This window comes from Neopelma chrysocephalum, unplaced genomic scaffold, assembly GCF_003984885.1.
Source record: "Neopelma chrysocephalum unplaced genomic scaffold, ASM398488v2 Primary Assembly neopelma1_23, whole genome shotgun sequence".
Lineage (NCBI taxonomy): Eukaryota > Metazoa > Chordata > Aves > Passeriformes > Pipridae > Neopelma > Neopelma chrysocephalum.
In genome coordinates, this window is record NW_020897691.1 from 72282 (window position 1) to 100081 (window position 27800).

General features: G+C 38.7%; 2 protein-coding genes across 7 annotated transcripts in view; one reads left to right on the top strand and one right to left on the bottom strand.

The window, feature by feature from the left end:
• The window catches only part of CNST (consortin, connexin sorting protein), a 48907-nt gene extending 31985 nt beyond the window's left edge, over positions 1–16922 (bottom strand). The window contains exons 1-3 of one of the 6 annotated variants that reach the window (XM_027683674.1): positions 16836–16922; positions 15030–15126; positions 1175–1612 (exon numbers count right to left, since the gene is read on the bottom strand). In XM_027683674.1, the coding sequence (XP_027539475.1) occupies positions 1175–1562 (388 nt within the window). In that variant the 5' untranslated portion in view covers positions 1563–1612; positions 15030–15126; positions 16836–16922. The other 5 variants (XM_027683712.1, XM_027683704.1, XM_027683719.1 and 2 more) reach the window with 5 other exon arrangements.
• A 174-nt stretch (positions 16923–17096) lies between these two features.
• TFB2M (transcription factor B2, mitochondrial) lies at positions 17097–27590 on the top strand. Its single transcript, XM_027683751.1, has 8 exons — positions 17097–17385; positions 18174–18262; positions 19189–19342; positions 19739–19887; positions 21486–21575; positions 23940–24002; positions 25248–25399; positions 26829–27590. The coding sequence occupies exons 1-8, from the start codon at positions 17097–17099 to the stop codon at positions 27013–27015; spliced, it is 1173 nt and encodes a 390-aa protein (XP_027539552.1). The 3' UTR covers positions 27016–27590.
• Positions 27591–27800: the final 210 nt, after the last annotated feature.

The following is a 27800-nucleotide window of genomic DNA, read 5'->3' on the forward strand; positions in this document are numbered from 1 at the left end:
TTGTACTTATTGCATTATTTTAATAAATTGTTATTCTGACTTATAAATCTCTCTTTTGAATTGAGTTCATTTTCCCTTGCTGGTTAACTTTTAAACCAGCACAATGGTGCAGAAAAGTATTGAGAAATTATTCTCCCTGTTACGACAGATTTCAAAATGTTCTTATCTCTACAAGAAAATATAATTTTTCTTTTCTAGATTTTGCCCATATGTACAAGATATGGAATGCAAGGCTTCCTTCTTTTCCCATCTTTACCTATTTTATCATCTGTTAAAATCATAATCAGTTTTCAGATTAGGTCACAAAAGACTTGCCATTTATAAAGAAAATTGTAATCTATTTTAAAATGCATGGGGGGGGAAAATAGCAGGCATGAATCAGTTTTTCCAAGTAGCTTTCAAAGAAACCTATGCATTAAACATGCTGATTTTAATCAATATATTTACAGCACCATGACACATCAGCTTTAGGATAGATGGCAAAAACCTAATATAATAACAACACATTGTGTTAGAAGAAATCCTACTCCTTCAAAAGGGGAAAATGAATCCCACCTAAGGACATATAATAAACATCACAGTTTCCTTATCCAATTCATATCCAAAATCTCTAACGAAAAAGTAACATCAAAAGTTGGTAGGAACACATTTTTTAACAGTTCATTACCCAAAACACACATCTTAGGACTATCTGTTAAGCTCTGAAAAATGTAAGTAAATTTTGACAACAGCAGGCCAAGATCAAACTGTTTGGTACTTGTAACAAAATTTCAAATCTTGACACCGGATCAAGACACAAAAATCTTGCACTTAATCACAATGTTCAAATGAATAAAACCATATTATTTGAATTTCTGTCTATTTTGTTTTGGAAGTCAGCCCAATTTCCATATTGAAAGTGTGTATCTCCCTCTACTCCTGTTTACTTGATGTGTTAAACTTTCTACATAGCCACTGTTTAAATACAGAAGGTGAAAACATCTACAGCTGAAGCTGATAAGGACTATTAGCACTTCTGGAAAAAAACGTAAAACCAAAACCCACCAAACCTTTAGTGAAATGCTAAAAAAAAGTAGTATGACAACTAAACTATAATTTTCTTATTAGCTCACAGATTTAAACTACAGTGTTATTTTTTTAAGTAAACAGAACAAAAACTTTTTAAATAAAGTACCTTTAGACTTTTTACTGGAGCTTCTTTTGCTTCTTGGACTTCTTTTTCCACCTGGCTGTTTTTCTGTAATAGGCTTTTCCTCCAGCTGAGGGTCCATATGGACATTTACAGATCTCCTCTCAGTCTCACTTTCCTTACAGCTTGGGGTACAGTCTCCACTGTCCATATTCTCATTATTATTGATGTTATCCTGTTCACCTTTATCCTGTCGTCCCATAGCAATGCTGCTACTGGTCAGAACTTCATTTCCATCACTGTCAAGTTGATTTTCATTTTCGTCAGCTGAAGGAAACAAATGAGATGCCAAACTTTCTACCCTACAGTTAGCAGTAAGACTGTCCTTTGAGTCTATTTGCAGATCATTTGGTGGAAATTCGCTGTCATCCATTAGAGCGTTACTTGTTGAACCCCTTAATCTCTCTCCAGATATTTTTAAACCTAAAATATAGAACCAGAAGAAGCATTTATAATATATATAATAGATAAATAACCTCAGCCAATGCCAACCAACAGAGAATCACATTAGCCAAGTGATACAGTTTAAAAGTGTGGGGAATTTCTTTCATACAGTAACGCACTGAGTCATTAAAGTCTTAAAGCAAAGGATATAAATATTTTTGTATTGCATACAAAAACCCCTATAAAGTTATATTTTTACCCAATTATAATTGGTTCCAGTTACCTGTTCCATAGTACAGCTGATATTTACAGCAATGCTCACAGTGTTACAGCTGAGGTAATGAAAAAACCAAAAAGATAAACAGAAGCCACCCTATTGCCCCCTCCCCCCCATTTTAAATCCATGGCTAAAACAAAAGCATTCTTGTCACATAAGATCATAGGTTGCCTGAAATAAAAATAAACCAGGGAGGAATAAAAGTAGAACAACATTTAATTCTGCCAGTGATGGTTATCAGATCAAACTTGCAGACAGATTAACTCTGTTTCAAGAATTAAATGCAAGTAGAACCTGTTTATTGACTCAAATTGTCACACTATTTTCAAGAAAATATTCAACATGTCTTCAGTATACACAGAAGCAGATGGTTTGATAATAAAAAACCTAATCCCCCACCTACTCTCAGCAGGAGTCAATTTTCCCTTTTTGTGAACATGCAACTCTAATCAATGCTGCAACTAAACACATTCATGAACAAAAAAGGGTAACTTAGCAGAAGAGCTACATGTTACTTGTATAGGACTGTTATTGTATCAGTTCCTATCTTTAGCCTTCAGAAGCAGGGCAATACTGCTGCTTCAACTCAGCAATTACATACATGAAACACAGCTCCATTATGCACATCTCACTAGATTTATCTCACTTGTTTTAAATAGTGAAGCCAGCAATCAGCAAGTGCTTCTGTATTACAGAAGAGCTTAGATAAGCCTCCTACAGCAGCTTCCTATGCTTTCCTTTACACGAAAAAACATTTCAGGATACCTGTCTTCACCAGTCTTTCTTAACTCTTATGACCTGATATACACAACTGAAGCAAATGAAATACACACTTGCTAAATACGCAAGATAATGTTTCATTTTACTTGCTAGAAGAATTTAAATTGTAGAAAAATAAAAAAAAAAAGTCCTAAAGAATAAATAGGTTTTCCTTCATACATAGAAACATGTTTCTGATAAAGATTACTAAAAAGATTTTCCCCAAAATATTTATCTACCATCTTAATAGTTGCTAAAAGGACTGGGAGAAAAAAAAAATGAAACATCACTCCTATCTTAGAGAGGGACAAGAAGGAGGATTCAGAGAGCTACAGGCTGCTCTACTTCACCTCAGTCCCTTGAAGGTGACACAGTAAGTTATCCCAGAAACCATTTTCAAACATATGAAGGACATCAAGAGTAGTCAGCATGGATTTATGATGGGTAAGTGATGCTTAACCAACTTGATAGGCTTCTACAGAAAGGTGGCTTGCTCAGCAGAGGAGGAGAGAATAATGGATGCTGTTTACCTTGACTTTGGTAAGGCTTTTGACACTGTCTCCAATAACATCATAGAATCATAGAATCATAGAATCAGCAGGGTTGGAAGGGACCTCTGAGATCATCAAGTACAACCCTTGATCCAACACCACCGTGGTTACTAGACCATGACACTAAGTGCCACATCCAGTCTCATCTTAAAAACCTCCAGGGACGGAGAATCCACCACTTCCCTGGGCAGCTCATTCCAATGCCTGATTACCCTCTCTGTAAAGAATTTCTTCCTAATATCTAACCTAAATCTCCCTTGGCACAGCTTGAGACCATGCCCTCTTGTCTTACTGCTGGTTGCCTGGGAAAAGAGACCAACTCCCACCCGGCTACAACCTCCTTTCAGGGAGTTGTAGAGAGTGATGAGGTCTCCCCTGAGCCTCCTCTTCTCCAGGATAAACAACCCCAGATCCCTCAGCGTCTCCTCATAGGACCTGTGCTTGAGTCCCTTCCCCAGCCTTGTTGCTCTTCTCTGGACCTGCTCTGGCACCTCAATATCCTTCCTGAACTGAGGGGCCCAGAACTGGACACAGTACGCAAGGTGTGGCCTCACCAGTGCTGAGTTCAGGGAAAGAATCACTTCCCTGGACCTGCTGGCCACACTGTTCCTGATACAGGCCAGGATGCCATTGGCCTTCTTGGCCACCTGGGCACACTGCTGGCTCATGTTCAGCTTCCTGTTGATTAGAACCCCCAGGTCTCTCTCTGCCTGGCTGCTCTCCAGTCACTCTGTCCCCAGCCTGTAGCGCTGCAGGGGGTTGTTGTGGCCAAAGTGGAGGACCTGGCACTTGGCCTTGTTGAACCTCATCCCGCTGGAATCAGCCCAACTCTCCAGTCTGTCCAGGTCCCTCTGAAGAGCCCTCCTGCCCTCCAGCTGATCGACACTCCCCCCCAACTTAGTACCATTTGCAAATTTGCTGATGGTGGACTCAATCCCCTCATCTAAATCATCAATAAAGATATTAAATAGAACTGGGCCCAGCACTGATCCGGGGGGGACACCACTAGTGACCAGCTGCCAACTGGATGCAGCACTGTTCACCACCACTCTCTGGCCCCAGCCCTCCAGCCAGTTTCTAACCCAGCACAGAGTGCCCCTGTCCAAGCCGTGGGCTGCCAGCTTTTTCAAGGGAATGCTATGGAAGATGGTGTCAAAGGCTTTGCTGAAGTCCAGGTAGACACATCCACAGCCTTCCCCTCATCCACCAGGTGGGTCACCTGGTCATAAAAGGAGATCAAGTTGGTCAGACAGGACCTGCCCTTCCTAAACCTGTGCTGGCAGGGTCTGATCCCCTGTCCATCCTGTAAATGCTGTGTGATTGCACTTAGAATTATCTGCTCCATAATGTTGCCAGGTACTGAGGTCAGGCTGACAGGCCTGTAGTTTCCTGGGTCCTCCTTCTGGCCCTTTTTGTGGATTGGTGCAACATTCGCCAACTTCCAATCATCTGGGACCTCCCCAGTGAGCCAGGACTGTTGGTGGATGATGGAGAGCGGCTTGGCGAGCTCTTCTGTCAGCTCCCTCATCACCCTTGGGTGGATCCCATCTGGTCCCATAGACTTGTGAGGATCCAAGTGGCTCAGCAGGCTGCTGTTTCCTCCTGGATAACAGGGGGGCTATTCAGCTTCTTATCTCTGTCTACAAGAGAGATCCTCACAGACAATTATACAAAGTACAGTCTAGAATACACAGACAGTAAGGAGTTCCAGGGAAGCACATAGAGGGCAAAAAGCCATCACCAGCTGGACAACACAAAAGCAAAAGTCAGCACCATCCAGGACAACTTCATCTCTGCTTCCAACCTGAAGAACTTGCTAACCATTTCCAGACATACCAGTCTAACAAAAAATATTGTTTATCCTATAACATATAAGGTGCATGAGGGCAGGTTTAGACTGGACATTAGGAAGCATTTCTTTGCGGAGAGTGTAGTCAAATGCTGGAACAGGCTTCCAAGAGAGGTAGCCAATGCCCCAAGCCTGTTTAAGAGGCATTTGGACAATGCCCTTTACAACAGCCTTTAACTTTTGGTCAGCCCTGAATTGCTCAGGTAGTTGGACTGGTGATCACTGTAGATCCCTTCCAAAGGAAATATTCTATCCTAGTCTAGAAGAATATATTAGAGATGCAAGTTGTACTTTCCTTTGGCAGCCATATAATTGGTTTTCTTTGAACACCAGAAAGACAAAGAAGGGAACTCTAGAGAAGATACGCACCTGGCAAATGCATCTGTTTGTTAGGAGAATGCTCCTCAACCAAGCCATTTTCTCTCAAAGATAGTTAAACACAAAATGAAAGGTTAAGAGGAGGACAGAACTTCAATCAGATCAGAAAGAATCAGAACTAGAAGATATTTTTACAAACACCCACACTTTAGTTATATTGATTTAATGATAACTCTTCTAAAGCATTAAAAATAAATCCCAAACATGATGTTAAACTTGAAAGGTTCACTTCTTACTCTTACTACCATATGAAATAATAACTACTGCTGTCCTCGCCAGCTCATAGATTAAATGATGCATTAAACGAAAGGCTGAAGTAAGTTGCCCAAAGTCAACAAGGAATTAGTTTTAACAGCAACAATTAAAAATCAGGATGTCCTACCACCACTGTCTTGCTTGTATCTGTAGACAACAGTTTATCCGTTCAACAGCCAGCACAGCGAAACAGAAATATGAATGCAGTTGAACAAGGTGTTTCCTATTATATTGTGCAAAATGAGAAAAGATGCTTTTGACAAGTGACATTTTCTATAGAGGAAGCTAACATTTTGATAGAAAATGTTAACTCATTTCCTTTGAACATCTGGCTAAAACGATAGTCCCTCACTAGCTGAGAGGCTGGAGAGCACAAAATGTCTTGGTTTATTGCTTGAAACTCAGTATTTCTGCAAATAAAAGTAGTCGTGAAAATCTATTCCTTTCTACAACCTTTAGGACTCCTTAGAGAATGAAAATCCAAAAAGAGCTAGTTTAAAGAATATAGAACAGTCTTGGCCTTGATCTTTTAAAAGCATTTTTCCACCTCCCAGATGAAACTTTTTTCCTGCCTGGTTTTCAATGCTTCTATTTGCAGTTCCTTTCTAGTTCACTAAGGCACCAGGCAGGTATCAAAGTGAAGCTAAATCCTGTGAGAACGAACTTTAGCTCTGTCTAAAAACACAGAACATTTATTTATAAACAAAAATGGAATTAAAATCCATCATGATTTGCACTATATTTAACAGACCATTAACATGCAATTCCTGTATTTACTGATTTGCTGTTGAAATGAATTGTACACGCAAACCAACATGCTAATAAAAAAAATGTTTGTTTCTTCCTAGGCCCATCTTTCCTCCTTTCATTGGTTGTCCAAAATTGAAACAAAAGCTAACACTGATTAAAACTGTGCTGACCTCTGTTAAAAGGTGCCAGAGAATGAAAGTGCTTCAGTTCCAATTGCCACACAGATTCATATAATTGGCACATGTAATCATGGTGATTATAGCATAAATGAAAAATAAAATGGAAAATATTTGCCAAGCTGCTAAAAGACAAAGTGTGTATTGAAGGAATTAGTTTTATGTTTGTTTGCTTTAGGACAAACAATATGTACATTAGGTAAATATCATGACCCTCGCTTCTATTTTAAAAAGCCCAAGGTGGTCTCTTTCATGTAATTCATACAACTTAATGGAATTCCAACAACTTTCTTAGTTACTCGCTTTTGTGTGTGTACAAAGCCTTTTTTCCATCTATCCTTACTATGGAAATATAACCTTAAATACAGCTGTTTGGATTGTGTTTTTAATTTAAAAAAAAAAAATTAGTAAGAACTGGGATCATTCCTGACCTGGCACAGATGAAACTTGATGAGAGAATTAAAAACAGAACAAAACAAAACAAAACCACAAGCAAAACCACCACCATCCCTAAACTTTCGTACTAATACAGCTCCTCTCTCCTCTTAAGCTGGTGGGGTTTATGAATGTTCACTGAGCACACAGCAGAGTATTTCATTTACTGATCTCAGAAGTATCTTGGAGAACAGATCAAGATCATAACATCGCATCTTCTAACATTCAAAATGTTTACGTCAAATTGGTTTTTTATCCCATTTGACTGCCTCCATATAGCTCCTCTGCCAAAACCACTATTTTCCCTCTCTCATTCTCATGCCACTTAATTATTCTATGTTAATTAAAGGGACTTAAGACTTTTAATTCTTTGAAGTCAGTTTTCCCCATTATATCACCTACACTGTGCTATTCAAAATGAACAGGTGTTTCAGATTGGTTCCCAGTGCTGCTTTTTGCAATCTTTTAATTAACTTTAATGATAAAACACAATAGCTGTATCAAATCTGCAGTTAGAAGCAGTCATAAGCATTTTTGAGGATTTAATTCTAAATTAATTGTAGCAATAAGTGCTCCAGAAGGAGTAACATGAAATTCACTAAGACAAACAGAATATCCTGTATCTTTTGGAATAAATGAAGCACACCTATGTGAAATACAGATTAACCAGTTGTTTTGTTCTGATGAAAAGCATCTCTAAAGAGATACCAAACTGAAAACTGACCAACAGCCCAAGTGTTTTTTTTCTCCTGAGATATAATACAGTAAGTGTTAGATGGCACAAAATAATTCATTATGTCCTACTAGACACTAATGAATTACAATCATGTATTTTTGTTTTGTGCACAATATACACGGAACAAGCTGTGCACAAAGAAGAGAACCTGGATCACAGCAAGGTAAGAGTTTTAGAGAGGAAGGGACAGCACTACATGTGGCAACAGCTATTCAGTCTAGAAAAGGTTGCTATATAAACAACCAAACAGGCTGTCTAGAGATGTTGTGGAATCCCCACCCTTTTAAAAAAGAAATTAAGCAAGTCTCAGGTTCAAGGACAGGTAAAAAATAGTACCTAAGATTTCAATTTTTTTTATTGTTGCAGTGGTTATGTCATTTTTCCCCCCTTTTTTATTTCAATATAAGCAGCTTTACAAGTCCTAGAGAAAAAAAAAAACACCAAACCGATTCTGTGAAAATGAAAAAAGTATTTTTAAAAATCATTATGTTTACAGAGCTGTTGCTTCTACCATTAAAAAAAGTAAAACTGTGCAAACACTAAAATTACTAAAATTTAAAGAATGACTAAACCTATGCCATATATTTCTTAAAATGAATAAATCTGTTGATCTTTCTGATAGCTGGTGTGAAGATACATTAAAAGAGCATATTTAAATGTTAGTATCTCCTTTCATTTGATAAATAATCTTCTACAAATTAATACAAACCAATGTAAAAAGTATCATGGCCATACACAATCAAAACATGTACTACAAATTCTTATTACTGCCCATTAATGTCCACATAGAGGGAAGAAGATTGACCTTATTTTACGAATAATTATATTCACCACCAAAATGAAGATTCAGCAATGGAGAGGAAACTCTAAATGACACAGTAGCTACATGACACTATGTAAAAACTACATACAACATAGCATTACAAGTTCATTAGCTTGCAAGGAAAAAGGACAATGCCTACTATGCTGTTATGGGAGCCAATAAACAAAAAGCCCACATGTTCTTTAGAGAAGTGCATGTGCAATTTCTCTACAACTGTTTGCTTCTTTGTCTGATGTGGAAACCAAGATATACCTAAAGAAACCTAGAATATTGTCACCGGAGTGCCCTTGCCTCACCACAACCAAGAAAAGTACTAGTTGCTGAAGATGAACATCACAGAATTTGCTGCAGAAGGAAAGAGACAGCAGACAAAGGTGGTAGGCATTTCATCTGGCTCTAATCATCTCACAAAGCCAGACCACCTCCAGCTAGCAGAATTCTTCTCTGCATTGTGTTTTATGTGCAACACAATAGTTAGAATGGTGCTGTTGCTAAAGAAAGGGAAATAAAAATATTTGTATGCTTCCATTATCCAACCTGACATCTCTGCAGAAAAAAAAAATATGTTCTTGTGCTGTCTTATAGCATGGACTCATTAGTAGTTTATTATTTCACAAGATAGTCTTACATACAATCCCATTACTGGATAGCCTCGCTATGAGAGAATCTCATTAAATCCTCCTAACTGTTCAGTTTGCCCTATGTTTGGCTTTGAAAAAAATGTACTAGGGGTAAAAAAAAATAAAATATCTCTATACATGTTATCTGCTTCTCTGCCAGATACACAGGTTAGGAGGTCTATTTCTTCATATGTGTTAAGCCTGCTGTCCTCCAAGAAGTATCCAGACACAGGAATGGTTTATCTAATTTCACTGAATTTACAAAAATGTCTGAGCATTAACTGTTTGGTGGTTTGGCACTTTCCAGCATTTCTCAAGTGTCAGTGGCATTCAAAAGCATGATGATCTTCACATCTATAAACAGCAGGAATAATGAGGTTTAGAGAGGAAGTTCCACATACTATTTTCAACTTCTAAGCTTCCTAGTCATACCGCTTATTCACAGCTTTAATAAACAATGATAAACATATACTCCCAGGCATAATCTACTATTCCACATTTAACATTACTATAAAAACATGTTTCAGTCAGCAGCCAAATATAAGTTGCTTGTCTGGGAAGAAATAGCAGCTTTTAGTAGAACATATGATAGAGTTCTGTCAAAAATTTCACACAAATAAACTCTTTGTCAGCATTCAAAATACACAGTGATCAGTCCCCCAAGTGCCTGAAAAGTTTTGGGTTTCAAGCTTCACTAGAACAAACTTCATTGAATTTTATAAGAACAAAAGGTGACTTCACCATTCAACGTGTTCATTTTTTGTTTTTGTCTGCAACAAAACACCAGAATGTATCTTGGGCAGGGGTAGAAAAGCAGTAGAATAGACTACTTCAGGAGAATAGAGAACTCTCATCCCCGCAGCTATTTTATAAACAGTTTAGGCAAACATTGGTCAGGAATAACCTATGAGTAACTAGTCTTGCCTTGGGATGCATGAATCTCCTTTTAAGTCTTATGAGAAGTAGCAATTTGCCTTTTTTTGATTTTTGTATTCTCCTTCTAATTGAAGAATGCCCAGATTTTTGTTATGCTACAGAACATGTGCACAAGTTTGATTACAAAGCATAACAAAAATTAAAGACTTCCTACAAGACAAATTTATGCATGTTTTCTAGGATAGGTACAATTTTTCTTACAGGAAAAAAAAATTTAAAAGTCCTGTAAATCCACACAGACTATATTTGTGAGAACTAATCAACTCAACTCACTTTTATCCAAATCTTTACAAGGACCTGAGAAAGCTGACAGATCCTACCACCTCGTAAGAGGTTGCTAAAAAACATACAATGATATAAAATCTCTCATGATCTTGTGAAAAAACTTTAAACATATATGAGAAGGCATAGATGACAGAACAGAGTCCCTTGAAATGGAGATGCAGGAAGAATGAGGCAGTTATCTAAAAGCTGTCCCACTGAAGAAATAAGTGTTAACTTATTGTCCGAATAGCATTGTCAAAATATTCAGTGAGGTCCTAAATCACATCAAGGCCAGAAGCAATCACAAAAAGAATGGAAAGCTATCCATAAAAGTTATTAAATATTATAAATTATTCCTGTCCATAAGTATTACATATCTGCAGTCCCTTTGTTATCAAGTCTGCAGGTCTAGCCAGAAGGTTAAGAACAGAGCTAATTGTTGGAGCTTCAATAATTGTCACCATTAGAAAATCAGAATATCCAGGAGCTCTTCCAAAATCTTATATCAGTCTGTTTTATATTTCTGAAGGGAAGAATGGTCTAATTTCTACATTATTCAGTGTCAGATACAAATGACCGAGATCAAATCCTTCCTTTGCTGTGAACCTCCTCCATGAAGTCAGTCACACCAACTTTTTTTTTTTTTTCCTTTGAATGGATGAGCAAGAACTCAACCACATATAAACCAGAAGAGACCTATGTTAAGCAAATCACAACCCCCCAAAAAATTAATTGCTGGTGTAACTTGATTGAAGTTAATGAAGCTGAAACGACTTAAACCCAGTGGTGAATTTAGCCTGAAGTGCTGTTTCAACTCTCTGCTTTCCAACAGGAAGTTATTAAGGTAAATTCATTTCGGTTTTAATTGTGTAAATAAATGCTGGGTTATATGAGCTGTCTCTCACATTTTACACATACTTTTGATTAATAGATTGTGGAGAGGTTTTCTGAAGCAGATGGTTATCAGTTTCTCTTTCAGAATTTGAATGTATGCTTGCAATACCTGAGCCTGTAAACAGAGATCTAATTTGTTTTAGATCAGTTTTTCAGAAAACTCCTATTATCAAGGCCACTTTAAGTAGTTTCCATCAAAGAACTTTTCATTACAAAATCCCAAATACCACAAACATTAACAAAACCTAGCATCAGTACTGTAAGATGGTAAAAACTATTTTCAATTGAAACCCAAAGTAAGATAGTTTCAATGACATTAAGACAGGAGTTTTACAGCCTATAGAGACATTGAGTGATTATTATTTCTCCTTGTGTTAATGATGTCATATTTCAGTGTTAAAATAGTAGACTTTAACAGTCTTCCATGAGAAAAAGAGAAATCCAGATAAGAAACTAAGCAGCTACCAAAACAATATTGGATAAAGGGTAATTTTATATGCCAACTGTCAAAAATTCCCCTGGGACCAAATGTGTAAGCTCTGCACTGTGCATATTGCTTTATTTTATTAACACATGAGTCTGAGCCAAGGAAGGTGCCAAACTATTACTGAACAATTTACAAACTTGTAAGTTCAGGATAGATGCATCTCAGTTTGTTTATTTTGCCATTAGTCAACTGTAACACTGTAACAACAGAATGAACAGCACCTGAACTGTGATGTAGGTCCAGCTGAAATGTTGATCTAACATGATAAAGACCATCATGCCCTCCCTTTCAGTCTAAAAGCACACAAAATTCCAAATTTAAACCATTAGGAAAGCACCTCCAATGGATATTATGAATGTCCATGTGATTTCAATACTATATTCACCAAGTAAACCTAAAAATCTTCCTAACATGCTCATATAACAAAGATAAAACAAATGCTAAAATTAAGTCTGGGTTCTTTTCTTTTTTAAAAACAAAGTTATTTTTAACTAATCTGAATTTGCTCTGCAGCGTAATATTAATGTTCCAAACAACATACAACAAGAAAATTAAATTAATCACTCAGACAGAGAAAAGCAGTGTTAAAGCTCACATTCTAAGGCCACGCATTAGCAATTCAGTTGGGAGAGGTGGAACAGCGTATTGAAACAACAGTACAAAAAACTTCACACTCCTTAGCAACTCTGTTCCTGAAAAGCAAGCACACAACACGCTAAAATTTGTCTACAGAAATATTTGACACTAACATCACTAAAACCTCTACCCTTCCGTTATCAGTTAGCCAGACATTTTCAAAGACATCAGTTATACTGCAAGTAGATTAATAAGTAAAAAATACTATGAAAATCTTTAGCATGTCAAGCTCTTGAGCAAGGTAACACTGCCAAAACCTTCAGAATAAAGACTTATGACAAGACAAACGTGCTGAGCGAATTTGAGTCAGCAAAATACGCTCGTCAGAATTAAATGAAGAGGAATTCTGGGAGAAAGAAACAGAAAAAGCACCTATTTGAATGTTTTCGCTCCTGTCTGCAAAGCTTTAATGGGACTTTTTTTCTGCTTGCACACAAAAAACATTTGCAGTAAATTTAGTGCTGATGAAAGATGCCAGATTGATAGCCCTAGGGATGAATTTCTCTGTATACACAGAACAGATAAAGCACAGAGTGAGAAAGTTTGTACCCCTGCCAAAATGCCTTACAATACACAGCTTATGCAACCGTCTTCACACTACAGAACCCTTTGCCTCTCCGCTGAAAATGTCAAAAATATTGCTGCTTAGTGCTCATTATAAGGGGAATAAAACATGGACAGTGTTTTTAGCATTGGTAGGGACAGAATTTAAGGCATCTGCTCATTTAAAAATGTTTCTTTTTGTGCTGAATGGCTCTTTTGTCAGCTCTGAACTTTGCTGCAGTGTTTGTAAGGCTGCAAAGTCAATCTGCACCTGGTATGAAAATGTTTTCCTACTAAACAGCATGTTATTACACGCGAAAAATAGCAAAGGAGGAGTGGTTTAACTTTTTTTTCAAATAACCTTACATTAACATATAGTAAAAGGACCATACACCTAGCGCTCAGAAATTATCTCAAAGGAGAACTACCTTGATTGTTTCACTTAATTGGCACCTAGGCCCTCACTCTCCAGTGATCTGCACAATTGATCTAACTGACTTGTAATGGACAGTAACTCCCTATTAATCAGGTTTTCAGCGTTAGGCTGGAAGCTACACTGTCACATGGAGCAGGCAGGCTTCCAAGGAACCTTGGATTCTTATTTCCCTTACTACTAATAGCTTGGCCAAACAGCAAAAAGCCTCCCCCCACTCCCTGGCCCCTGTCCCCATCCAAGCGTCAAGCCATTTTCAGTTGTCAACAGATGACATGCAGGAAAGCAATAAGTTAAGGTTTATAGTCCATAATAGCTCTAAATACAAAATTGCTGACCTCATTATAAAGACTGACTTTCACTTCAAAGGAAGATGTCCAATATAACCCACAGGTTGCAAATTCACTAGATCTCAAACCAGGTGTAGGACTGAGGTGTAGGATTAAATGTTACTTCAGTTCCTGGGAGATTTCCTTTGTGTATGTATGGGTTTGGAGTGGGGGACAGTGATGACAAGAAAATATGCCAAAAAAGTGAATATACTCTCTGATTGATTTTTAAAAAATAATTATTTATAGACACTATTTTCCTGAGTGTGCAGTGTTTACAGCACTTTTGAAGAAATCTCCTACCGCTCCTTTTACTATTTTCCTTGGTCACCAACCAAACTACTATAACAAAATTATTCAGTATGTGAATAAAATAAGTGAAAACGATAATTCTGTGGCATCCTGCATCTCAGCAAGGCAGAGACGTTTCTGCCAACTCAAGCGTGTATCAGGTTATTTTATTTTCACATTAGTGAAGCAAATACACTTAAGTGATTCTTTCATCTCTTTTTCTGAACATCAGTTCTATTGTAAGCTTTTTTAAAAATTCACATTAGAGATGGTATTTGGTAACAGGTAAACCTTTCCAACTTAATCTGTATTCTGAGCCAAATAGGAGAGTCTAATGGTAAGTATCACTACCAGAACAATATGATCCTGCAAATTTCCATTCACATATTCTTTGTGAGTTTTTTTGTGCAAGATGGAAATTCTACCAAATCTGTACTTAAAATTAAGTATGGACATAAGAATTTGAAAAACTGAGATCTAGATCTACATACTACAGCAATTTTCACCCCTACTTATGATTGTCAATATTTGCTATGGCTAAGTGGTTAATACATAGCAAAATAATACTAAAAGACTAGCGCTTTAATATTAACTTGAAAAATAAGCTTTAAATTGAGCCAAATAAAGGTAAATGCAAGAGGTATTTAGAACCATTGAGAAGAAAAATATCTCCTTACTATCTTTTTGACCCATACAACTAATGAGCTCTTTTGGTGCAAGCATAGACTGGAATCCAAACAAACAGGTAGCCCTTTTGATTACCTCTGATTTATTTCAGAAAACAATAATTAGGAGGAAACAATAATTTCAGCACACCCAACAATGAACGTAAATTATAAAGACATAAGGCTCTATGAGGTAAGACTGTAAATTCAAATATTTTCATGCGCAGATAGCTGGATTAAACTAGAAAATATATGGCACAATCAGCCATTAACATAAAAATAACTGTTCAAATGTCCTTGTCATACACTTTAATGTATTCAACAACTTTCTGCGTTGTATTTTCTAAACAAAAAATGTACATAACTTACCATTTTCCTAGTGTTTCAATAGTTTCTCTAAGATAATGACCAGGTCATAAAGAGGTATTCCTTTATGCATGCAAGATTCAGTATATATCTGGCAGTTCTAGTAGGCAGAAAACAATCCAAAACATAAGTTTAGCCTATAGAGATCTGTGGTTCAATCCAGGCAATTGCTAAGCTAAAGTAAATAAAAATATAAGGAAAAGTGTGTCATTTCTAGTGTATGAAGAATTGTCAGGGCATTTTGCCTTCGATTCCTCCAAAACACTCCTCTGAATAATCTCAATTAGTCTGAATACTCCATTCAAAGCACTCCTGAGTGCTCTGACTGGCAACAAAAAATTTCCAAAATTAATTAATTAAGCTTAAAACTATGCCTAATTTTTTTTCTGGCCATAGCTGTCATAAACTCTGATAAGGAATGCTGAATTAGGACATGACTAAACACTTACTCTAAGAAAATCAAATTATGCTTGATGTTCTAAAAGTCCTACAGATTACTGAATTATCAGACTAATTAGTTAAAGAGGGAAAAAGCTATTAAAAACATAAAGTCCAGTTTAAAAATGGATTGAGGTCTATCCCATCATCCAGCTGAACACTCTGTCCATTTCCCTTAAGGCACAGGGAAAACTATTACAGCACTCAGCGTAAAAAAGCAGAGTACGTAAATTTCAGATATGAAGAACTTGTGCATTTGACAAGGCATTTACAATCTTTTCTGAATTCAGCCCAACCCCTGTTCATGCCACATGCAGATCCGCCAAAAAGAGAAAAACAAAGCCACAATTTTCTGTCCCAGTTTCTGTTTAAGAGAGATATGTCAAACAAAATGACTTTGTTTGGTAAGTAAGCAAGTGTTAATCTCTCACTTCACAAACACAGAAATGAGATATAAGATATAAGGCAATTTTCACAAATTCAAACATAAAGTCTACTTTTGAACCATTAATTTGAAGACCAGTTTACAGTGTGATTGCCAGATCTCTCTTGCCTTCTGCACAAATTAGACACGGAGCAGGAAAACACGTTTGGGAGGATTCTCTCTCCCTTTCACCATCGCGCTGTGGCCACTCACCTGCCACTGACAGGTATCCCTGAAGGACGAACTCCAGTTTTGCAGAATTCGATAACGTTTTGAAGATGTTCTTAAAAGTTATTTCTCGTTAAGGCATTAGAGACATTGCTGAAAGGACAACGTCCTTGCTATTGAATTACCGGTTTGACCTAAAGCGCGATTGCAACAAGGTATCGAGCAGAAACGAACCAACAGGGACTGATGTCGGAGCTCCGCCGGAGCAGGATCCTGCACCTGCTGAGGGCGGCAGGGCGATACAAACACCCGAGTCCCGAAGTGACTATTTAGCTGCAGACGCGGAGATCAAAGTCTCCCGTGAAACACCCAGGCAAACCTCAAACTAAATACGTAGCTCCTGGGACTTCACCCGCACACCGAGCGCACACATCGCTGCACGGGGCGACCGGCACAGCGTTTCTGGCCGGCCCCAGCCTCCCCCTCCCGAGCCACCGCCACCCGCCTCAGCCCTCTGCCTGCTCTGCTCCAGGGGCACCGCGCCGGGGGAAGGAGCCGCAGCGCCGGCGCCCGCCCATCCCGGCTGTGGCGGGCAGGGCGCTCAACCCCACTGGGACTGGCACCAGGACCGGCACCTTCCCGCTGCCCGCCCGGCGGCCCTGGCCCGCCCCTGGAGCTCCCGGCGGCGCCGGGACGAGCAGGAGGCGGCGGCAGCGCGCGGCACCGGGGGAAGCATCTCCCCTTCCCCTCCTTCTGCGGACAAGCCGCTGTCAGCTCACCTCAGCTCCGCGGCGGCTCGGGCGGCCGGGACCCGCCGCCCGGCATGGCGTGGAGGCGCGGGAGCTGGTGTCGCCGCGCTGCCGCAGGCTGGCGGCGGTGCGGGGCGGGCACCATAAACAGGGAGGGAGGGAAGGAGGGAGGAGAGCCCTCGCCGGCGGAGCGGAAGCGCGCTGGCGAGGCTGGGCAGCGGAGGAAGTGACGCTCCGGTTGCCGCGGCGATCGCGCACCCGGTGCTGGCGGCGCGGCGCGGGCGGCGGGCGATGCTGGCGGGACAGGCCCCGCCGGGCGCCGCGGGCTGCGGCCGCCTCCTGGCAGCGGCGCTGCGGCCGCTGCTGTGCGGGCTGTCGCCGTGCTGGGCGGCGGGGCGGCAGTGCCGGGGCCTGCGGGTAGCGGAGGCGGCGACGGAGGAGGCGCAGGTGGTGCAGCGGGAGAAGCGTGGCGGCGTGCCGGTGCGCCGCTACATCGCCTGCCCGCGGCTGGCGCGCACCGTGCAGCAATGCCTGCAGCGTGGGGCTGGCCCCCAGCCCCTCTTGCTCGAGTTCGCGCCCGGTGAGCTATTCCGGGGCTCGGGCCGTGTTTGCGGCCGGGGGCTCCGCCGCGGCCGCCGGAGTGCGACGCTGCTCGGCGCCACGGTGACCTTGCAGGGTCAGGGCGAGCTGCCGCCCTCGCCACCGGCGGTACCGGCCCCCGAAGGGATGGTGGTGCTCAGGGAAGGACACGGGGCCCGGCCTCTCCCGTGATTTCGGGCGGGGGTGGCGGCTTCCTTGCGTTAGGGCGCTGCCCGGGACAGGATCCGTGCGGGGGGTTGTCCCAGCCCGCCGCCCCGGCGGGTCACTGCTGTTCAAACTGTGCTATAGAGTAAGCAGAGATGTAAGTGTCTGTCAGGTAATATTGTGGTTTTGTAGGTGGACTTTGTCAGTAAAAGCACACCCAAGACAGGTAGCCGTCTGCAGTTACTTAATGTCTGTGGTTGTTTTTTTTTTTATTATTTCTGCAGAGTGTTATTTTATCTGTAGAGATAATGTGGGTACGGTTTCAAATTATATTTCAGTTGACAGAAGAAAAAGTAGAAGTATCTGAAACGTTATCTCCAGTGTTCCTAAGTATCTCATTGTAATGCTGTGCCTAGTGTAATTCAGTGAGCAATCTCAGGCAGGCTGCCTGTAAATGGTTTTTCTAACTCTTGTTTTGAAGTGTGTTTAAACAAATACAAGCTCTCTGGTATTGAAGGCGAAATGTCCCAAGTGTTGTTTTGAGAAATCACTGAAGGACATTAGTTAGAAACAGAAACGCACTTTTAAAATTTTTTAATTTTTTTTTTTATTTTCCCACTTCAGGTCCTGGAATCTTGACTCAAACTCTGCTCAATGCGGGTATTAGAGTGGTAGCTCTGGAAAGTAACTTAGCTTATCTTCCAAACTTAAAGGTACACTTTTGATTCAGTTGCATATTTCTAAAACCTAATTAAAGGGAAAATAAGAAATTAACTTACAATTTGTAATTGCTGTTGGATCAAAAAGGAATTAGACAGTAATTGTTACTTGTAACATCTGACATAATGCCTAGTAACGGTATGTATTGTTTGGTATTATACGTTGCATAGGTAGAATATTTTTTAATTAGTTGATTTGATGTTTTGTGTATGCAGGAATTCACGTTCATCCATAGTCATTCTATGAATAGTTTCATGCATAAATTTGAAACTAATATTAATCAGAGTCATTGTAGTTGTGTATGTTTAAACAAGAGGTCCATATGTAACTTTAAGAAATCTGTAAAAATACTCTTAGTTATTCTGCTTATCTCGCAGTGTTATTTAATGTGTTTTCCTGTAATTGACACATATTAAGATACGTGTTGTCCTCTCCTGCTCACCTGGGCTTTTCATGGATTCGAAGGGGGTCAGACACTGAGCTGCAGAAGCTGTACTAGAAGGATGGTGTTATAGTGCTGGTTTGGAACCAGCAACTCACCCTCTGACTTAAAATATGTATAAAAGGCATTCGCTCTGCATATATGAAGAATTCTAGTTGTAAATCATTAAATGAAGTGGTTTGTTTAGTTGAGTATAGTTTAGGATTTTTTTAAAGAAAAACATTGCAGAACATCGTAGTAATTTAAGAATTGTTTTAACGGTGCTCAAGTTGCACAGCACAAAAAATGTCAAAATGCCCAGCACAATGAAGGAAGCAATTATTTTTATCAGCTGTAAAAAGCAGCTCTGAGATTTGACTCTTATTGACTGGGTAACAATTTTAGGTAATGCTTGAACATATTTTTTGTTTGGGTGGGATGTTTTGTGAGACCAGTTAGTATATCCAGATTTCTTCAACTAAAGCTGATTTTATTCAGTCCCTAGAGAATAGCTTGGATGGACAATTAAAGGTCATTTATGGTGACTTCTGCAGACTGGACCCTTTGGTGACTGGAACACTGAAACCACCTGCCGTGTGCTCTGACACGCTTTTTGAAACCATGGGTGTAGCAGCAGTTCCTTGGAGGGCAGGTATATGTATATGATCACACATGTTACAAATACATTTGAAGGGTGCATAGGCAGTTTGGCAAAATCTTTGGGATTTGCTTGAGGTATATGTTCTGTTTAATATATGTGCTCGATTGATGGATACTATTTTCTACATTTCAGCTTTACTTAGACTCATGATAGCTTCAAAAAATACCCCATGTGGCAATATGGGATATCAAGTATTTTCTTATCTGTTAAAGGTTTAGTCTAACACAAACTAAACTGGGCTTAACTTTGACTAAGGCTTGAATTGTATTCATTCTTGAACAACATGAGCTCATAAACTTTCTTAATTGTTTGTAGTTTAGACATTAGAATTAATGAGATTATCTAATAAGTATTGTAAAATTTTAAAAATACATGTTATTGAAACAGATGTACCTCTGAGAATTTTTGGAATCATGCCAGACACATTGGAAAGAAACAGACTTTGGAGGCTTCTTTTCAGCCTGTATGAATGCAATTCCATATACAAATACGGAAGAGTAGAACTCAACCTCTTTATAAGTGAAAAAGAATACATGGTATGTGCAAAGTATTTTACAGGTAATGAAAATGTAGTGCTTCACAGAACACAAACCCATTTATATTGTATGCTTAATGTTTTTGCTAGTGAATTTTTTTTTACCAGAATTTTTAAGTCTTGTCTGTTTCCTACTTGTTCTCTTTATGCAGTGATAGCACTATCAAGAAACATTCTCGTCATTTAACCACAAATCTTACAAATGTGAAGACTGGTCCTTGAGAAGAATATGCAGCAGCATACTAGCTGCTTTCCATTGTAAATTGTGAGGTGCTTAAATTCTGTAACATGCTTTTGCAACAAAATTGTTTACTAGTTGCATGTAATAGTCAACGAAGACAGAATTCAAAATGCAAGTGAAAAGGATTCGGGTAGAGGATTCCAAGTTGCTAAATACAAAAATCACTGAGATGCACTTGTCCTGTTGAGTTGCTTTTGTATGCAGTACTGAAAAGAACTGAGCCAAAATATAATGATTTACACACCTTTTTATTAATATTCTGTACACTAAGGTGCAGAGCAGCTTTCTGGGTTTTCTAATGTTCCTAATTTACGCTGTCTGGAAGCTCTAGAACTGTACTTATACTTCAAGGATACCTTTTTTTCCAAGAAACTCGAAGGTTCATACAGAGCCATAAACCTTTAATTACTTGTAAGCCTTTGAGGTCTGCTTACACAACCTGTGCTGTGTCTAACACCTCACTGAAAAAAAATTAAAAGTCTTAAGTATATTCTGGGAAATGACAAGTTGGACACCACTGAAACACCCACTTGCATGGCATGTTTTTGATGGCCAGATTTTTGAGTAAATACAGGGCAGCCTGTTCATTCAATGCAGTCACTGTTGTTTTTTTTTTTTAATTAAGTTTTATGGCTTTATTGTGAACCCTGTTAAATGAGAGTTGTGTAGTAAAAGCTATCAGAACCTTCTTTTGGTGGGCATTGTTGGTTCCTTTTTGTTGGTTGTTTTGGTTTGGTTTCTTATTATATGACAAGCCTGTGTAAATCTATTATGACAAGTTAAATCTCCCTGCTACAATCTACTCCTTTCCTGGCCCTGTTTGAGAATAATCACAAGCTTTTCTTTGTTTCTTGTCCTAAGAGTTGTTTGATCTGTAATATTGATCAGGATGATGACTGAGCAAGTTGTTTAATGTTCAGTGAGGTCACCTGATGTTTTACTTACTCTGCTTGCGTGTCTTCTTGGGAATATTACTTTGTCAGTGCAAGCTGATAACTCTGAAAAAGTTACGGTTTTTATATGTAATATGATCCCTGCTTAGTTTCTGGTCTCTTTTAAGGCAAAGAAGTTTCACACAGAAAAGATGTGCTGGAGATTCATACACAGTTCAGTTATCCAAATAACTGCTGTGAAGAAATACTTAGCCTGTTATAATGTCTTCTAGTTATGTCTTCTGATAAGATGTACTAAAATATCACAAAGTATGTATTTGAGGCCTAATGTAACTCTACTTTGGAATTTTAGACAACTGAATTTCTTACTACTTGTATTTATATATATTTGGATGAGGATTTTGCTTAGATAAAGAAACAGTCTTAGTTTTTGCAACAAAAAACTCTTTCTGTGCCATTTTTTAGGTATTAAGAGCAAAGCCTGGGGAAGCATGGGCTTATCAAGCACTTACTGTACTTGCGCAAATAGGATGTGAAATTGAACTACTGCACAAGGTAAGTGTTTTGTACCAGCTGATATGGCCTAATGCTATGGACATGATTTTAGAAAAGAGTTTATAGTGGTTTACTATCCTAAACTAATCGGAAGCTAATTTAATGTTTAAATTAGTTGGAGAACTGTTGAAAACTTTTGTAGAAAGTATTGATGTAAAAGGCTGAAACACTTGTGTTTTGTGTAAAACCTCTCCATTAAGCAGCATCGTGATTCACTATGATGTCAGTATTTTTATTGCAGGCCGCTGTCCTCTGAATTTTGCCATCCTATATGCTTTGGACTTCCTAAGCTGTGTTCAGTAGAAAATATTTTTTTGAGTCCTGGTGCTTTCATGTTCCAAGCATACCTGCTTCTCCTGCTAGTCAGTACTTACCTTGTCAAACATAATATGATTTAGTTTTAAAAATTGTTTATGTTGTTCCCCCACCTCCACATGAACACATGGCCATCAACTTTGACTTAGTTTATGCTTTTCAGATTTACTTTTCTTTGTGCTCTGTTTTTCTAGGAACCTACTTTCATAGTTGAAGTGTTTTTCTAATCTAAAATTAAGTTTCATTATCTATTGTCTTCCAAATACCTTATATCATGGGGTATATATTAAGGAGTTGAAGAATGATACTCTTTGAAGATGGTCATCTGACTAACAGGGATGAAGAAAAAGTGGAGGCATTTAATGTGTTTTTTGCCTCAGTCTTTAGTAATACTGATACACCTTGGACTGCCTGGTCCCCTGAGCTGGAGGACCACAGGTGTGGGAACAGTGACTTTCCATTTGCAGACACTGAAATTATAAGGGACCAGTTGTATCAGCTGAATGTTCACAAGTCCATGGGGTCTGATGGAATTCAATCCAGACTACTGAGGAGCAAGTGGAAATTATGGCAGGACCTCTCTCAGTTAGCTACCAAAGGTCTCGGGAGTCTAGGGAGGTTTCTGCTGGCTGGAAGCTGGCCAGTGTTATTCCAGTCTACAAAAAGGGTGTGAGGGAAGAGCCAGTGAACTACAGACCTGTGAATCTAACCTCAGTACCTGAAAAAATTGTGGAAAAGATTCTACTGGGTACTATTGATAGGCATTTGAAAAATAATGCAGTCATCAGGCACAGTCAACATGGGTTCACAAAGGAAAGTGCTGTTTAACTCATTTGACACCCTTCTATGATAAGGTCACCTGCCCAGTGGAAGACGAAGAGGTGGTGGGTGTCCTTTTTCTGGATCTCAGTGAGGCTTTTGACACTGCCCCTCACAGCATCTTTCTGGAGAAGTTATCCAGCTGTAGGATGAGAGAGTTCATGGTGTGCTGGGTGATGAACTGGCCGAAGGGCAGAGCTCAGAGGGCTGCACTGAATGGGGCTACACCTGGCTGACCACTGGTTCAATTTGAGAGCCAGTCCTGTTCAATATATTTGCCAACAATCTTGATGCAGGAGTTGAATGAACCATTAGGAGATTTCCTGATGATACCACACTTGGAGGTGCTGTTTACTTTCTTGAGGGACAAGATGCCTTGCAGAGGGGTCTAAGCAGATCGAAGCATTGGGCAATGATTAACAGGATTAAATGAAACAAGTCAAAATGCTGGATTCTGCACCTAGCGTAGAGTAACACCAAGTACAAGTAGTAATTGGGAAAGGAGTGGCTGGAGAGCAGCCCTGCAGAAAGGAACTTGGGGGTGCTGGTTGGCAGCAGCTCAGTATGAGTCATCAGTGTGTTCCCTGGCAGCCAGTAGGGCAAACTGCATCCTGGGGTGCATCAAACGTGGCATTATCTGCTGGTCACTGATTGTTCCACTGAATTTAGAGTTGGTGCAGCCTTACCTTGAATATTTGGGCAGTTCTAGGTCCTACAACTTAAGAAGGTTGTAAAGATCTCTGAATGCATCCAGAGGATGGCAAGAAAGCCAGTGAAAGGGCTGGAAGGAGTGTTATATGAGGAGCAGCTGAGGCCTTCGGGCTTGGCTTTTTGGAGCAAAGGAAGCTGAGGAGGGGTGACCTCATTACTCTCTGCAATTTCCTGAGGAGAGGGAGGCTAAAGGGAGATACTGAGCTCTTTTCCCTAGTATCCAGTGATAGGACACATTGGAATGGTTCAAAGCTGTGCCAGGGGAGGTTTAGACTGGACATTGGGAGGCATTTTTTTACCAAGAGGATGGTCAAATACTGGAACAGGCTTCCTAGAGAGGTGGTCGATGCCCCAAGAGATATTTGGACAGTGCCCTTAACAACATGCTTTAACTTCATCAGCCCTGAATTGCTCAGGCAGTTGGACTAGACGATTGTTGTAGGTCCCTGCCAACTGAAATAGTCTATTCTATTATAACAAAATGCTTTAATTCTGTAATATATTTGCTTCTTCTCATAGGAACCTTGGTCATCATTTGCAACTGATTTGAAAAATGGGAGCCTGGCAATACCAAAATCTAAGGTAAGATTGTAGTGTACACTTTTCTTCTTTTAAAGATGTCGTTAAACCACTTTTTATTAAAGGTTAAAATAACTTTATAACAGCATTTATAGATGTATTTTTTAAGAAGTGTTCTAATTAAAATTTACAAGCAGCATGTAGATTCATCAAAAGTGAGTGAAGAATTGCTATGCACTTAGAAACCGAAATAAACTATTATCTTTTAGTGTCTCTGATGGAAAAAATATGGTGAATAAATAGCATAAAGGAATGTTAACAGGTATTTTTCAGAAAAAGTTACTGACAGGGAAACATCTACTTGCTTGAACAAAACAAATGTTACCACAGTTAATAACACAATCAGTATCCTGCTGGTTTTGATTAAAATGGTTATTCATATCTCTATTATAGATTTCATGTGATAGCTAATTGCTGAAAAGCATGAGTCTCAAAGCTTAAATTTGAGAAGTGCAAAAATACCTTGTGTAAACTTGTTTACTTTTCTCTTTTAAAGAAGTAATGATGTTCCTTTGTGTAAAAGAAGAATATCCCTATTCTAATAATATAAAAGCATGTTTACTTAATATTTGGTTTTACCCTCCCCAGAAAACTGCTATGGTTTGAGTGTTGTTTGCAATGTTTCTTTAAGATATAAGTGACTATAAGTGAATGTAAGTGACTGGGTGTGCCTTACGTGCTTAGCTGTGTTGCTGAAAAACTGTGTAGAGAGGCATATCAGGTGGATTATGCAAGATGTATTGTGATAGCCTTAGGAGAAGTACAAATGTGAGATCTATTGGACAATATATCCATTGCTGCTAATACAGAAGTACATTTATTTCAGTTAAAGACTCCATCCCAATTTCATAAAATTTTCAAGTTGCAATATTATCTTAGTGTTACACTCAATTCCATCTTTATATACAGAAAGCAGGTAGCTGAAGTGATCTGATGCCTTGCATAGTATAGGAATACTATAAGCCATATAATAGCTTGAAAGCTCACATCAAGCCTGTATTGTCTATTTCAACTAAGAAAGTTCAGTCTTAAAATGTAAAAACAAACCGAAGTGATAGTATGTTTCTTTGGTTTTCTATTTCCTTTCCTGTTTGGGGCATGGCAGAGGTAAAGCCTTATCTTCCAATGAAATCATCAAGTTAAGACTTTTAATAAGAAAAGTTAGTGGTGGTGAAAATGAAACTCTTAGCTAGATAGCTAAGACACTGTCTATCATCTTTTCAGTGATTTATTTTGTTTTTCTTGCAGTGGCTGCCAAATGACCATTTATGTTTGGTACGACTGACTCCTCAGCAAAATCTATTTACAGGAGGCTTGAAGCCCACAAATGCAACTACGTTTATTTTCATGGTGAAACAGTGTCTTGCTAAACCTAGGTCTAGACTTAGTGATAGACTAAAGTAAGTAAGAAAGAATTACAGTTTTTATACTTTTTTCACAGAAATATAGGAAAATATTAAAATATGTTCTCAAAGAGGTATTTATTTGCAGATGAAATACTGTGCTTTTTTAAAATTAATTATCTACATGTAGAATAGAAGATTTCATTTGTGCAGCCCATAATACAGTATTTTGGGGACTGTTCCTGGCCTGTATTTACAGATAATAAAAACTTGAGGTTTGACAGAAAGGTCAACAAGTATTTAGAATGTATATGTGCAGTAATTCTCTCTACCTCCAATGGAGGTGAGGTCGTGTATCTGCAAGAAGTTTTCACTTACTTTACAGACATAATAATAAAGCCGCCAAGAGTTTTGCAGGTATAGAAATTAAAAGCTGAAAAAGTTTCAGTTTATAACAGACACCAAAGTAATGCTAATGAAAACGGCTGAAGGTTATTGAAGGTGGAATGGGGATGTCCTCAAATGGCTGTTATCTAATTAAAAAATTAGGCTTTAGACTTATTTACTAATTATGAAACTGTAATTATTGTTTTTGGTATTACATTGGAGCTATTCATGTTTGTTTAATGATCAGTAGATTTCCGTTTCCCAAAAATGGAAGATGTTTACAGTCTGGAAAGCATTGACTTCTACTTGCTAATGAAAATAATGAATATACTTCTCACTTGCTGATAATACCTTATGAAAGTTAATTTCCAGAAAGAGGAAAGAAGAAAAAGCTACTAAATTCCAGTAACTCTCTTAGCAAAGAAAGTGCAAAGAGCCTTAATGGATTTCTCTCTTAAAGCTCAGTGGTGTCCCTCATTTCAACTCAGTCCTTCAGCCAGGAAGTTGAAGGCTTCTAATGAGAATCTTCTGTGTATTTATACACCCTTTTCCTGTCTGGGAAATAGTTTAATGTATGTGCACATTTATAAAGGTCTAGCTTTCATACGTAGCAATGATGTAGATGGAGAGAGAGTGGATAGGTCTGTTTATATATAGAAGAAAATACCTGGGAGGTGTAAGTCACTAATTGATGCTATACTGAGTCATCTTCTTGAGGATTACCTTGGCTTTAATTTCCCAGGTACTCAAGAATAACCCCTTTTTATGCTGTAATGCCTGTTACTGACTTATGCATTTCAGGTGGATGAGGGAGGGAGGGCAGGCACCCATTCTGTAATGAGGAGGCCACCCACCCTGTAATGAAGAGACTTATGTGTTTGGTATTGTCTATGTCTGCTGGGGGCTTTATTTGGTATTTATGTGTCTTAGCAGATGTTTCTTCCTGTTTGCAGTATGAATTGAAAATAACTTCTGTTGTAGGAAGAGGTTAACTTCTAGAAGTTCTGAAAGAGTGAAATGGACCTTCAGATAATGTTTCTTGCTTTTTAATTTTTCACAGAAAGGAATGCTCCATTAAGACTTTGTTTGTTTGTTTCAGTTCATGGAGCTTGGACAATGGTGGCAAATTACTGAAAGCGCTAGAAATTCCAGAAAATGCTGCAATGCGTGACTTGTATCCAGAAGACTACAGGCGTCTTTTTGAGGCTTTACAAAATTCTAGTATGTTTACTGAAACCTGGTTCTATGATGAAGTCTTGGAAAGTGTAAGGACCATAAACTTATAAAACTAAAGCTTTTGGAAGATCACCTTAGCTTCTGAAAGATTACTTTGATGAGAAACGATTTAAATAAAATCACAGATACAATTAGTTAGATGATTTCCTGTCCAAACAGGAAAATAAATTCAGCAAGTAACAAGAGCCCTTCTGTACAGGATGAAAGTAATGGATTCACAGTTATTTGAGCACAATCCTATCTGGAATAGACAAACTTTGCAACTTTTCTGGGAACTTATTAGTCACTTGCTGCTTTTGGATGTACGACTTAAATGGAACTTTTTGTTACGCTGCTGTATATTTACAACATTTGAAAAAAGTTAACAGACCAAATAATGATTATTTGTCTGGTTTGTATTTTAGTTCTTAGTGATTTGAATGCCCTTTGGACAGATTACCAAAATACATAGGTCTTTACAACCACTGAGTCTGCTATATTGTCTCATTATCTAAAAACCTTGCAGTCTAAAGTCAACAAAATATTAATAAATAATTAGTGGTGTGTTAATATAAGACAAGGTAATGACTGCATGATAAAACAGTAACTGAGAGTTGCTTTAAGTAAAGATTGTAATATCTGTGGGGAAAATTTGTAACAGTTCTTTCTTTTGAAAATAACACAGGACAATCTGTACTGGTTTTCAATACACAAACAGCTGTATGTGTATGGGGATTATTTTAGGTCTGAAGGTCACCAAAATATTCAATGCTGTATAAACAATTTGGAAAAATGAAAATAAAATCATCTTATTTGAAACCGTTGCCCATGTTTTTGTTTAATGTGTAATACATGT

Bases quoted from the DNA above. Each gene is read 5' to 3' on its own strand.
- TFB2M (XM_027683751.1), top strand. From the start codon at position 17,097: ATGCTGGCGGGACAGGCCCCGCCGGGCGCCGCGGGCTGCGGCCGCCTC. The intron at 19,343-19,738 runs GTATATGTATAT...TTATTGAAACAG, and splicing joins AGCAGTTCCTTGGAGGGCAG to ATGTACCTCTGAGAATTTTT. The intron at 19,888-21,485 runs GTATGTGCAAAG...GCCATTTTTTAG, and splicing joins TAAGTGAAAAAGAATACATG to GTATTAAGAGCAAAGCCTGG.